General features: G+C 40.1%; 1 protein-coding gene across 5 annotated transcripts in view; it reads left to right on the top strand.

Annotated features, from left to right (window-relative positions):
- unc13bb (unc-13 homolog Bb (C. elegans)) overlaps nt 1-13,876 on the top strand; it is a 63,058-nt gene that overhangs the window by 34,761 nt on the left and 14,421 nt on the right. For 3 of the 5 annotated variants that reach the window (XM_027278601.1, XM_027278599.1, XM_027278602.1), the window contains 12 exons: nt 29-322; nt 442-532; nt 8,685-8,731; nt 8,915-8,993; nt 9,271-9,276; nt 9,854-9,928; nt 10,060-10,279; nt 10,487-10,714; nt 10,867-11,008; nt 11,203-11,372; nt 13,174-13,289; nt 13,382-13,545. In XM_027278601.1, the coding sequence (XP_027134402.1) occupies nt 29-322; nt 442-532; nt 8,685-8,731; nt 8,915-8,993; nt 9,271-9,276; nt 9,854-9,928; nt 10,060-10,279; nt 10,487-10,714; nt 10,867-11,008; nt 11,203-11,372; nt 13,174-13,289; nt 13,382-13,545 (1,632 nt within the window). The remainder of the gene's footprint in view (nt 1-28; nt 323-441; nt 533-8,684; nt 8,732-8,914; nt 8,994-9,270; nt 9,277-9,853; nt 9,929-10,059; nt 10,280-10,486; nt 10,715-10,866; nt 11,009-11,202; nt 11,373-13,173; nt 13,290-13,381; nt 13,546-13,876) is intronic. The other 2 variants (XM_027278600.1, XM_027278603.1) reach the window with 1 other exon arrangement.

Raw genomic sequence — 13,876 nt, 5'->3', positions numbered from 1 at the left:
TCCTCCTATTACTCTCTCACCATTGTAGTCCAGTGGAAAGTAGTCGCTTTGGGTCATCAGGAAACCTGAGCCAGACCAGCTCCCAGCTTAGTGAGGCTGGCCAGGAGAGCACTGGGGGGTCAGAACTGGAGGAGTCCTTCCACTCTTACCACAGTACTGGCTTTCACCCCTCCACCAATGGGCAGCCACACACCAATGGACATCTTCCCACCAATGGTCACACTAATATCGGTGAGCAGGAGATACATAGGCTGTCCCCTGAAGTAGGACGAGTCCTGAAAAATGATGCTCCATCAGAGAGAGGGTCCTCTAAACTCCTGAGGTATGATTTTTACTTATAATTTCACCCAGTTTTGTATGTGCTATAACAAAGATGCATAGGAACTGAGAGATTATCTCTCTTTCTTTCTGACTCTTTCCTCCTAAATCTACATTACCAAGGTTTCATGATGATGGGCCACCATTACCCTTTTCTCCATCGAGAGTTCGTTGGTTGAAGGCCATCAATAAAGTCAGGGTTCAGCTCCGGGAGGTAGGCATTGTTTCACTTCAGTTCTTCCACCAATATCTGTTCTTTCATCACCTCTGAAGCCTGAATTTCTTACTCTCATCTTTCCTTCTCTGACATACTGATGCTGGCAATTCTTTGAAAATGGTTGAGTTTAACCTCTTTGGTTTTTTAAGATTATGCACTAAACATTTTTAGAATAATATTATAACTGCAATTCTTTATTTTTTTCTGCAACAATACTTTGCAATTCTGTGCCCTCACACTTACACCCATTATTTCTTGGGAACTATGGGGTGCACATACAGATTTTTGATAGCCTAGCTATTCAATGCCTCACCAAAGGCACCCCGGAATTAATTTTCAAGTTTAGATGGAGTGGAATAGATTTTAGTTTAACCCTGTGCATATAATATTGTAATTTCAGCCAAGCCATAAGGTTGCTCATTTATGCTATAGCTGCCCAGCAAACACATGCAGTTTTTAAGTAATATTGTGTTTATAATTAATTTTAGGGTATCTGACCACTCTCCCTCTCTCACTCTGGGTTATCAGTGAGGGAATTTATTGTGCTTATGATATTTCAGTGCAAACACACCTTATAATGTTTTGCAGCTTAGTGCAGTTTGCCCTTGCTTTGCAACTGTCCATGTGGCTGCCTATAAAAGGAAGCTTTACGTCAAGAACACAGCAGGCAAGACAATGCCAAAGAAGAGGAGAACAAGACAAGGTGGAAACATAATATATGGCTGGACCATGTATCATCAGTGTCGTTATGATAAATTCCCGGATAATAAATGTTCATTTGCAATTTTCTGTATTGGTCCTATTAACATTTGTCCTTAAGGTGTATTGAAGTAGCATATCACATGACAAGCTACATTTGAGTAAAATAAAATGTTAGAAATGCAGTTGCAAGAATAATACTTCCTACTCATAAATTAAAATGTTTGATTTGAAAGAGAACTTGTTCTAATTATAACTGTTTTAATTATCTATTAACTTCCCCTGCTCTTTCATTAGTTTCTATTCGCTGGATGCCTCTCAGTTTTCTAGAACTCATTCTGCATTGAGTGTTTTGTCAGTTTATTTGGTGTGACTGTTTTCTCTACTATTCTGCCCTCTACTGGACTGTTGCGTGCAAGCAACCTCTCTTTTTCTTACACCAGTAGGTTTTATGTTGTTTTCCAGTTTCATTCCCTCATTATTAATATCAGGTATTCTACTGTCTGTGCCATCTGTCCACATTTTGTACTGTGATTGTGGCTACAATAATCTGCAATGATCACTAGAAAGTCTAGGTGTGATTCGCTTAATACATGTGCTTAAGTTAATACCAGCTCTGATGCTAATAATTTACGGCAAAATGTGCGTGGCTATTAGCACTGGTATTATTGAATTTGACCTTTTTTGCAATACAACTCATTTGCTTACAAAGGGGACAATTTTGTGCCAAATGTATATTACCTAATTTAAGTACATATATAGCACCGGAACACTGAGATGCTATTGGTATTGTAGTTCCGCAGGGTAGAGTTTACACTTTGAGAATTTTTGTCTTATTTGGGAAAAAAAAAAAAACCTGTCCAGTCTCTTTTTTTTCTATGAAAAGAATGTTTTTTTATTTATTTTTTTAAGGAAATGCATACTGAACGGAAAGTCTTATCGAATGTGCTTTGAGAAGTTATGGGGTGTTTACCGAAATCATTTTATTTGATAAATAGAGGAAAGCAATCTCCAATACCAATTCTGGAAAATTGATATCCTGTGCTTGTAAACCGATATTGACTCAAATTTTATCCAAACTGAAATCGTGGTCATAATGAAAACCTCAGTCTCTCAACCCTAACTGGCTTCATCCCCTTAATTGAGCTTTTTTATGACACAACAGTAAAGGAGTAGCTCATATAGAAGCTCGCTTGGCTCCATTATCATGATTGGTTTGCATGGACGAACATGAGACGGGCATGTACTGAAATGATGGCTGATTGAAGACATGAATATAAATGGAAAGCAAGGTGAAAGCTGTCTTTCTGTAAGTGCTATTTATTACAGGGCGAAGGGAAACACTCAAGACAAGTCTAAATGATTGTAATGATTTAGAATTGGTTGTTAATCTGTCTAGCAGCTAAACAGTGAGCAGCATGATATAAATGCTTGACTTTGACGCTGTATAACATCATCTCATGCTTGTTTACATTCAAACAATACAATAGAGATGTGTGGCTTGTCAGTTTCCTCGACACAGGGGGGCAAATCTAGAGCAGGAGGTGGAATAGGCTGCCAGACACATTTCCAATATCAGTTTCAATACCTATATTTGAAATGACTGAGCTGCAATATTTGAATAGAAATTCCTTTCTCTTTACAGTTTTCTATTAACAAAGCAATACTGATGTTTATGAGGAGTCTTTTGACTTTTTATGAATGGAAAGAGAAAAATCACAAATATCAGCAACTGGCAGACACAGAAACACAGAAAAAAGGAGACTGAGAGCTGGCGGTCTCACAGCCTCAGATTAGCTCTGTGCTTGCAGTACATTGCCAGAGGACAAAAGGAGAGAGAGCAGAGAAAGCATGCAAGAGGGTGGGAGGGAAGTACGGATGGCTACTTAACTGAGGGTGAACTGCTGTGTGATCGTGGTCTACCACTGTCGTGCTTGCCGTTGCAGTAGTAGAAATCAGGGATTCAGCACTTCTCCATCTCTGTCAGTTAAAGAAGGTCTGTTAGTTTGGTTCAGACAGGGAAAGACATTTGATAATACACCCATTTTGAAGAACGAGAGGGAAAGTACTATTACTTATCTGCTGAGCCACCCTCCATGCGGATTTAATGGGTCTTGCAAGATGATATCTACAGGTTGCTCTTGATCAGATATTTTTCCTATAAGGTAAGGCTTACATTTTATATATATATATCTGCCCTTTTAGGCACTTAGTCTTAAGTTTGCATAGACATTCATTAAATAATACATGTTATACCGAACAATATGTTTGTGTAATGTACATAGAAAAGGTCTTAGGTCTTCTGTGTCTTAGTACTCCTACAGAACTGACTGAATTTTAGCTTGTTTCAGTAAGCAGTTGATCCAAATTTTCATAGCAAATGTCATTCTTTGATAAGAATCCAACTTAAAAAGCAAGATGTCTTTTATCCAGGCCACAGACCATTTATTAAGGAGAGAAAAGACATTGCCGCAGGCTATTACTATGACTGGCCTTGAAAATGGACCTGACCCCAACTACCCTCAACCTTTCTTTATCCTGGATAGTTAACTAATAAATCACTGACCATCACCATTTATGAAAAATGCCAGTGATCCTGTATCTAAATAGGTGTATCTAAATATTTTTTTTGTTTGTTTTTTTTAATTATTTGGTAATACTAAATGTGTTATGCAGCAGATGTATTGTACAATATGCATTAACAGATGATAACTTATTAGGAAGCATATTGCTTCCTGTTAATTTCAGATAGCTCGATTCCATTTTGCTGATATGCTCATCATCTTAATTTCAAATTGAGTAGTGATGGGAAACATTCTAACTCTAACTCTAGGTCTGATTATACTTTTCTGCCTTTAACCCTTATCAGGCTAACACACACCTTCACTGCTCAAGTGCGTATTGGAGACCTCAAGTGCAGGGCTGGGTTAATGTAATTAGCAACTATACACTGAAATAATTTACTTAATGAAATCCACGTTTCAAAACAAAAGCTATGGCACAGTTTTGTAATCATAATTGTAGTCACCTTGTTAATTAAACTGTGGAGAAAAATACCTAGAAATCATGCATCCTTCGTGATCCGTGTTTTAAGGCTGTAATTAAAACCTAAGAACATAATTAGGAGACCTGCTTAGCCTGCAGCCTATTTATTATTTTTATTTATTTTTTAATAAATAAATAATTAAAGACAGATAAAAGATTAACATTCTGCTTTATATGAATGTTTTCTAAAAGTTTTTCTAAAAATTTGGGGGGGCATTTAATAAACCCTTTAGTGTGTACACTGTAGGTGATAGGTCAGAGCTATCAAGCCGTGCAGCTGGTATGGGTGTGAAAGAATGACATGGCCTTAGAGGAGAGAATTGACCTGTCATCTAATTACTGAGCTGCCTTTCCAAAGCATCCTAATTACAGAGATCTAAGCAGCTGCATGGTGTTCATTCTTCAAGTTGCTAGTCTGACTGAGAGGCGGTCAGTTAAAGCATCACTGTCTATACTATTTCTATACTGTACTAAGTAATGTTGTCTCACAGTAGCCTCAAATATGTAGGATTTAAATGTATTACACAGACTCTTTCATCTGCAAGTAAAGCAGCATTCTGCCCCATTTTTAAAGCTAATTCATATTCTGTTGAAACATTAACTAACTAGTACACAAAGTGTCCGTATTAGAATTACTTCTTGTTCTTTTCTCTTTTAACTGTCTGGTCTGTTGGTCATAAAAAAAATTAAGTTTCAGTAAATTCAAAAGAAATACTTTTGATGATGAAACAAGTTGCTTAATTGTTTTTATTCCACTTCCATTCCAAAATATAAAATATGAATGGAAAATGCATTTCATTTTTTTAAGCAGCATACAAAATGTACGATTTTCTTCATTCAGGTGTGCAGAATGAAGGTATAACAGAGCTAACAACCATATAAGATTACTAGAGTGTATTTAATTGACACACAACAAATGCAGATCAGTGCTCAGAGTTTTCATTGCTTTGTCAACAAAATAACTTTTTATTATTTTCTCTTGTCAGTCATGGTGCAGGCACTCGGTCATTTGAAGTTTAAAATGTTGGCTTATGCTTACACCACCATAAAGAGGAAGCATTGAGGCAGTACTTTGTCCATGTGTGGAAACAGCTGATCAAGAGTCACTTCTCAGGGATGTACCCTAGAGATCACCTCAGTGGACAGGATAAACCCCACAAGTCAGAGCTACTTCCGCTCTCGCCCAAAAGGGGAGACCTGCAGAAAAAAAAATCACAAAGCCCCAAAGTGGGGCAAAGCCTGCGCAGAAAGCTGCAGAAGTGCCTACAGGGGCCAGAGGATAACTCCCTTCATGACCTGTCATCAGCTGACACTACCTGCACTAAAGCTGAACTCACCCCATCTGGGGAACACAGCAGTTCTAAATGCCAGGGTAACATTGGGGTTGCGAAGGACACTATACCTAGGCCCACCGAAGAGATCAGAGATGAAGAAAAGAAGGAGGATGAGGAGGCAGAGCAAGACTCGAGTAACATAGTGGAACATATCTTAAAAGAGCTTAAAGGCATCAACAAGATCCAAGAGGAAATTTCTGACCTGAGGCAGTATCTAACATCTGTGCGAGGCTCGGTGGATGAAGTATCTTGCTGTGTAGATGCAGTGCTCAGTGAAATAGGTGAGCTGTGCTCTGGGGCTTCAGCTGCACCTCATCCTAGTCCTGTTTCTCAGACACCTCGTGTCAGGCGAGGAAGCCTGGGTAGGCAGGATGCCATAACATCTCTTCACGGGAAAGACACCAATCCACTGTTAGATCACAAAGATTGTGGAAAAGATTTGGACTCATCTTACAAATCACCCAAACAATGGCATACTGACAGAGTCACTCTCCAATTAGACCAGCAAACAGACCAAGAGGACTCAGAGCAGAGTTCAAACATGAACATGCCAGTCCCTATAAAACCTGACCCATGCTATCTTGAGCTTCATTGTGGTCATGGCTACCAAAGCTCCAGCTCTTTGTCATCATGTCACAGTTCCAACTGTCCAGAAGCAGGCTTTCTCTCTGGTGATACAGAATATGTCAGCTGGACTTCTGTTGATATGCAGCACAGTGTTAGTGGAGAAGGTGGTTGGAGTGAGGAAGATATCTGCTCTTGTGCAAACAGTGCAGAAGAACTAGAGAATTGTCTTGGTGTTTGGGACAGGCGTGTTACAGAGGAGACACAAAGTAGCACACCAGGTCATTCTTCAAACAACAGCTCTGAGCATCTCTCATTGCTGTTTGGACACCATTACAACTCTCCTTCAGGTTCTTCCGGTATCTTGGACTGGCGGCCCCCCAGACAAACCGAGGAAGAAAACTTAGAGTGCGATTGTTCAGCAAACTGCCCGTACTCACGTAGTTCTGGTTACCACACCATGGATGCTTGTGCAAATGAACTAGGTAGTGAGCCCTCCAGGAGTCTGAGTTGCTCCACTGTGCTGTTGACTGACTGTGATGATGGTTACCTGGAACCACATTCACCATGCCATGACTGTCGGTCCTCTTGTGACACACTTGATCTCGGATCTGCTGACAGTTTGGACAGGGAGTGGACAGATCCTAGCATCTCCAGGGATGGAGCAGAAGAATCTTTGTCACAGGAGTCTTCTGAAATAGATTCTGAGAGTGCCAAGAGCCCCAATGTAGGTTTTGATGTAACAACTTTTAGCAAGGCTGTACTCACTTTCAGGTCAGCTTTAAAAGGAGCGCTAAAAAAATTGGAAGTAGGCAATCCTGAAGATGTGAAAGATGATAATGGTTCTGAAGCATCTCCATCCCCTGTCAGACAGGCCACTGTACAGGAGCACAGCAGTCAAGAGTATACAGAGGGAGAAGTTAGTCTGACAGAAAATCACACTCAGTTTGGCACTCCAAAGGAGGACAGTGAGGTTTCAGTCTATGTGGATTGCAGTGAGACACGTGAGAATCTGCCATGCTCTCTTCAAGTGTCTCCCCATGAAGCAAGCCCTTCTCCCTGCACCCCAACTGAATATAAATCTGTAGAGATTTCGCAGTGCAAAGGAGAATGTCCAACAGATGGGGAACTGTCCAACCTCGACTTAACACCAGACTGTTGTCCAGCAAGGCAGGGTGAGAGTCCACTGGGTCCGGTGCTCAGTACTGATGAGGTGCGGTTAAGTCCAATCAGGGAAAACCATATTATTGATGACACAAATCAAGGAAAGCCTACTGATGCCAGTCACAAAGAGCGTATAGCTAATTTCCAGCGCATTCTGAGGGAAAAGAGGCAAACCCGTCATAGACTGTCCAGATCTGCTCAGGGGTCCCATGGCTCCCAAGGGTCTCAGGGTTCCCAATCTCAAGATGAGTTTATCCCAGGTATATTTAACGATATTTTCTTTCTTCACTTGTAAGCCCAGCAATTACAGCAAGTAATTAATCTTGTATCTGCATGTAATGCTGATTTAAATGTACGTATATTGAGATTAAATGTATATATACACGTATATTTATAAACACTTGTTGATTGTGATTTAAGAATCATGAGTTGGTTTGTTGATTGTGATTTAAGAATCATGAGTTGGTTTGTTGTCTCTTTAAATCCATCCTGAAAATATGCTTAAAGTGGTTTGCTCAACTATAACTACTCCAGACTTCATCTAATTTTTCTGTGATCTTTTTTTGTTTGCAGAGTGTGGGAGAGAAGACAATCAGGTTATTAATATAATATTAGCTCCATATTTTAGCTACAGTTATTTATTGTTTTCTGTTTAATTTGATTGTTGTCGGATAATTGTTCTTCTTTTTTTTCCCTCTCTACATTACTTATCTTTGTCAAAGAGAATGCTTGTGTGCATTCCAAATCATCAAGTTTAAAAGCAACAAGCAAAAAACAACAGGTTTATCATTGGTTTCATTCGTGTAGCTGTACAAGCAGTACAATTTTTCAGTTATGTTTTAATGCTACTGTTCTGCAGCTGCTTTCATGTTTTTCAAAGAAGTTTTTCAAACGGAATCAAAAATGTATACTGTGAGAGTGAACCTCGGAGGAATTTCCACTTTAAACTTCTGTCATCTGCCAGGCAGATACGCAGACACTGATGAAAGACTTTACCTTTGAGGAAAACGTAAAATAACTAATTATATGTGTACTCAGTCCCCAGTCACAATTTTGGTGCCTTTGTGAAATCCTTGCAAATGTTTGTTTTTATCTACTTCTGAGATATCTGGTGTGTCTTATAACAGTCTGTTTTATGTCTGCCCACAATGTTGGTCCACTGTTGCATTCCACATTAAGACATCATCACTTCTTCTTTATTTTTTTACATTGCATGCTCTGTAACATCAGAGAGGTTAAACTCAACCAAATGCAACTTTGCATTACCCCCTTCTTGTCATATACTGCCACGTGTCAGCCTTTGTAAGTCATCAGCCTAAATTCTCAAATTTGAAACCTCGTAGGTTCGAGATGAAGAACCCAATGATCGACAGGCCTGGGTCAAACCAGGGTAAGTGATATAAAGCTGATTGAACTGAATAAATGAGCAATAAATGAGCATTTAATACTAATAATTATTAATTAACTAATGTGACCATGTTCTGTTTACAGTAAAAAAAAAAAAAAGCCCTGCTGTGCACTGCTGTGTTATTGTATGTTAATTCACTTTTATACTGTTTTTGTTGGTGCATAGTGGTGGATCTGGTCTCTATGGAATTGACAGCATGCCAGACCTGCGTAAAAAGAAGCCAATCGCCTTGGTCAGCGATGTGGTCAGTACTTACCTGTCACTCCTTCGCTATATATATACTGTATGTGATATGTCATCTTGTTTGTTATGTTCTTTCTTTTTGAGTGTTTGTCTTTCTATGTGAGACCACCAGAGAAGTCACGGTTATTCTTTTACCTTTGAGCTGAATTTGGGATGAGATTGTTATCAACAAGTGGAGTCAAATATGAAATCAGACTGCTAATTTCTCTCTCCCTCCTCTCTTAAACCCAAAACTATTCCCCACAACTCTCTTGAATGCATTCACTCTCCTTGGTCAGGCTATGGTAAGTTATTAGAAACCAGTTGCCACCCCCTTTTATACTTAAGTACAAAATATCAAGTAGGACTAATAAAACAGTAGTTGCCTCAAACATTTGTCTGTAGCATGATGATCTGTTTGATCACAAAACTCCTAAATGCATGCATCCTCTTGGTAATGGGTAGATTTTCCTCCTACTTGATATTATCATTAGAATGTACTCAACAAATCATACCCCACCTTTCAGTTTGTATTTCTTTCACCTCCTCAGCCATGTACAAATAATAAAAGCACAAGGGTAGAATACACTACTAACACTCTCACAAAAGTGGCTAAGGGATTAGTTATTATTTTATGGTGTTGATACTGGTGTACCTTGATCCTCTTTAGTAATCTCCTCTTCACTAGTTCCTTAAAACTAATAATACTCACATGGGTTTTCTGATCATATGGTAAGAATTAACCCTACTCACTACCACCACCACCTTTTAGCCATCTGATCATCGTCATTATGGTAATATTTTGAGCTATCCTTGGTTGTGGGTTGTATATGTGTTAAATAAATGCTAACTTAGCCAAAATGTCCTTTGTCACCTGTTCAGTCACTTGTCCAAGCCAGGAAGGCGGGAATTGCATCTGCCATGGCTGCACGGTCCTCAATCAAGGATGAGGAGCTGGTGAGTAAAACACATTAAAATCTCTCTGCCTTCAATAATATCATCATTTCAAGTGCCCTGCCTTTGCCATTTTTCTCTCTATAACTGATTGAGAAATTCCATACATTTAATAATAATTCTCTCATCTGTAGAAGCAGCATGTCTACAAGAAGACCCTACAGGCTCTCATCTATCCCATATCCTGCACTACACCACATAACTTCGAGGTGTGGACTGCCACTACGCCCACGTACTGCTATGAGTGTGAGGGGCTGCTGTGGGGAATAGCCCGCCAAGGAATGCGTTGCTCTGAGTGTGGGGTCAAGTGCCACGAGAAGTGCCAAGAGCTTTTGAATGCTGACTGTCTACAGCGTGAGTACTACCCAGAAAAAAAAAAAAAAACTCATTTAAACCTAGTTCGCTTAATGAGGTAGGAACAAAGTTTCATAAATAGTTTGTTAAATATAAAAGATTGTGAGTGTTTCACCAAATTGTTAATCAGATGCACTGCTACCAGTGAGACAACACAGTATGTTCAAACATGGATTTAATCTGTATACATTTTTGTTAAATGTTTAGGTGCTGCGGAGAAGAGTTCTAAGCACGGAGCTGAGGACCGCACTCAGAATATTATCATGGCCATGAAAGATAGGATGAAGATCAGGGAAAGGAACAAACCCGAAATCTTTGAACTTATAAGGGAAGTGTATGTAATCAGCAAAACCATGCATGCGCAGCAGATGAAGACCATCAAGCAGAGCGTACTGGATGGCACCTCAAAGTGGTCTGCCAAGATCACCATCACAGGTATCTCATTGATCGAAAGTGATAGAAAATTGATGGATTTAACCACGATTTCAAAGTTTTCTCCACTGCATCAACCTCAGCAGTACAGCATGTGATTCTTGTTCATGCTAATGGTGGTTCCTTGAGCCTTTCTTTCTCCATCTCTGCGACAGTCGTTTGTGCCCAAGGACTTCAGGCAAAGGATAAGACAGGATCCAGTGATCCATATGTCACTGTTCAGGTGGGCAAGACCAAGAAGAGAACCAAGACCATATATGGCAACCTAAATCCTGTCTGGGAGGAGAAGTTCCACTTGTAAGTCACCAAAATGTCTTAAAATGGTTAGAAAATGTGTGTATGAATGTAAAACTGCAAGCTAAAGAAGTTTTAAATCTTAAAAAAAAGAATTAATACATTTTTACCAAACTCTATTATCTTCTATGATATTACATCATCTCTTATATTATGCTTTAGTTTACATGTTCTTTTTCATTTTCTATCTTCCCTAGTGAGTGCCACAATTCCTCAGACCGAATTAAAGTGCGCGTGTGGGACGAGGATGATGACATCAAGTCGAGGGTGAAGCAGCGTCTCAAGAGGGAATCTGATGATTTCCTGGGCCAGAGTATAATTGAAGTTCGAACGCTTAGCGGGGAAATGGACGTCTGGTACAACCTTGGTGAGTGTGTTGTTTTGTTTATGGATATACAGTAAGAAGCACACTGTACGTATACCCAGAATGAAATGTGGTCCGTTGTATCTGTGTGTTTTAAGATGCTAAGCACTGGAACGAGCTTACAGTGCTAGTTATTAGGGATGTAGACATCCAAGTGTTGCCAACTACATGCAAAAAAGGTATATAATATAAAGAGAATACTGTAATGTATAATAACTGCTACAACTCTAGCAAGCACTGACAGCTTTTTTTCTTTTGGTGGTGTACCATTGAGAAACCGGTGATCTCTTGGGTCCTCAAGAAAAGATAACAATAAAAACACATTTGTATCCCATGGGCCCTTGTATCCTGCATGTTGTTCTTCATTTACCATGTCTGTTTTGCATAGTTCTACCTCAGGCATTTTTTCTCATACTGTAGGCAGGGCAGTCATCTACAACAACCTGGATTTCATTGTACATTGTTTTCTCTTAATGAAGGATTGATCTTGTTCTGGTGAGGCATACAGTCTTAACACATCTGTGTGTCTGTGTTTGGTGCTAAGACTTCTATTTTCAGTAAGTCCAGTTGGTGGTTTGTTTGAACCTCATTACCCACAAGCCTGCAGCAACTTTTTTTTTTACACAGACAATGAGTGGCCCCAAGGCCCATATTGGACTGCATATAAATACCAGCTTTTCCTGGCAGGCTTATTCTATGAGGTCCCTTTGTGCTTGATGACTGTAGTTCTCATTGCAGGAAAAATAACTTGTTCATGATAATTCCCAGTACTATTCCACTGGGTGGAAAGATATTTTCATTAGTATGAAGCCAGTCACTGAGGCTTTGTTTAGACTGTAGGACAATGAGATTTATTTCTCAAATCATATTTTTAAGACTGTGATCATAGGTGTCTAAGGCTACGAATGCTGGTGATTATATTTCTGAGTTATCTCTGTTTCTCTTGTGTTATCACACAACCTTTATGCAGACATCAACTCAGTGCTGATCCATAAACACCCAGAAATTAATTGATAGATTTACCCACCTCAGGCATTATGTCATACTGCTTTGATCTCTAACTAATGCATCAGTTTCTACTTAATTAAAGTGCTGAAATTGACATCAGGGTGGCAACAATAAATCTTTCACTGGAACAGCATGACACTGAATTAGAATGTGCCTATAAATCTGCTGTTGTTTCTTTTAAACTGGGAGACATGAATGCTCGATTTAATACCCCTCTGATATCCACATGAGCAAGATACTCCTTTGGTTAGGAGTCATTAGGAATTAGAATTCGAAGGAAAATTAATGATCGGACATATAATAAGCTCCATCCACTTCAAACATTTTCTTCATCTCCGTCTTCTTATGCTCCAGAGGGCCCCTCCCCTCCTTACTGTCCCCCTTTCTCCTCCTGATGTGTGATTATCAAGTAGCAGCACTCCAGTCGGAAATCGACCGCTCCGCCGACATGTACAAATTACCCTTAATGATGTGCCTGTCAGGGCAAATAGCAGGGGTGAGCCACCGAGCACTCCACCTCCAGAGAAGCTCCGGCTCAAGTGTCTTCAGTGATCAGGCGCAGATCCCCACAGCCCACTGCCATTGTCTCCCTCACTATCAGCTGGCGGACTTCTATTAGCGTTGCCGGCTCTGCACTGCCATCAAACTGCAGAAACAGAACCCCCTACAATAGAACTGCCATGTTAATAGTCTGTAATTAGTGTTGTGTTAACAGACCTGGTTTCATGTGTGTCCATGTCACGGATTTGGATTGGAGTTATGAATCAGGAATGTGTGTACTTGTGTTTAATTACAGAGAAGAGGACAGACAAGTCAGCTGTGTCAGGTGCCATTCGCCTCCAAATCAACGTGGAGATCAAGGGAGAGGAGAAAGTGGCTCCGTATCACGTGCAGTACACCTGTTTGCATGAGGTATCCTACATCATTATGTTGATAACACGCAGGATATTGCTTGCTTTACATCTATAATTTCAGATGATATTAACACACTGTATTTTGTACAGAACCTGTTCCACCACTCGACCGACGTGCTGGGCCAAGGTGTGGTGAAAATCCCAGAAGCTCGTGGAGACGATGCGTGGAAAGTCTACTTTGACGATGTGGCGCAAGAAATAGTGGATGAGTTCGCCATGCGCTACGGGATTGAGTCAATCTACCAGGCCATGACGTGAGTCTGACAGACAGAAAAAACTCTCCCTCTACCTGTCAATGTGTTTGTCACCTCCTCACCCCCCTCCCTTGATCCTCCCCCTCCCTTTCTGAGCATTTTGCTCTCATATCCAAGTGTCTCTCAATGCCGTCGTCGTTCCCTGTTGGCCTCCAAATGAAAGAAAATCAATTATAAATGGGCTGAGGATGGATTTGTCTCCGTGAAATGTCATGCTCCATACAGATGCCTGTTAGCTGAGCCCATCATTCACAGAAAGCACACTCCAATGGGCCATTCTTCAGCATAAACGTGCCTGCTAGCTGATGGGCAGATGAAATGGCCGTTCCTA

Source organism: Larimichthys crocea, chromosome IV, assembly GCF_000972845.2.
Source record: "Larimichthys crocea isolate SSNF chromosome IV, L_crocea_2.0, whole genome shotgun sequence".
Classification (NCBI taxonomy): domain Eukaryota; kingdom Metazoa; phylum Chordata; class Actinopteri; family Sciaenidae; genus Larimichthys; species Larimichthys crocea.
The sequence above is the reverse complement of the archived record's forward strand: the minus strand, read 5'-3'. Positions and strand labels throughout refer to the sequence as shown.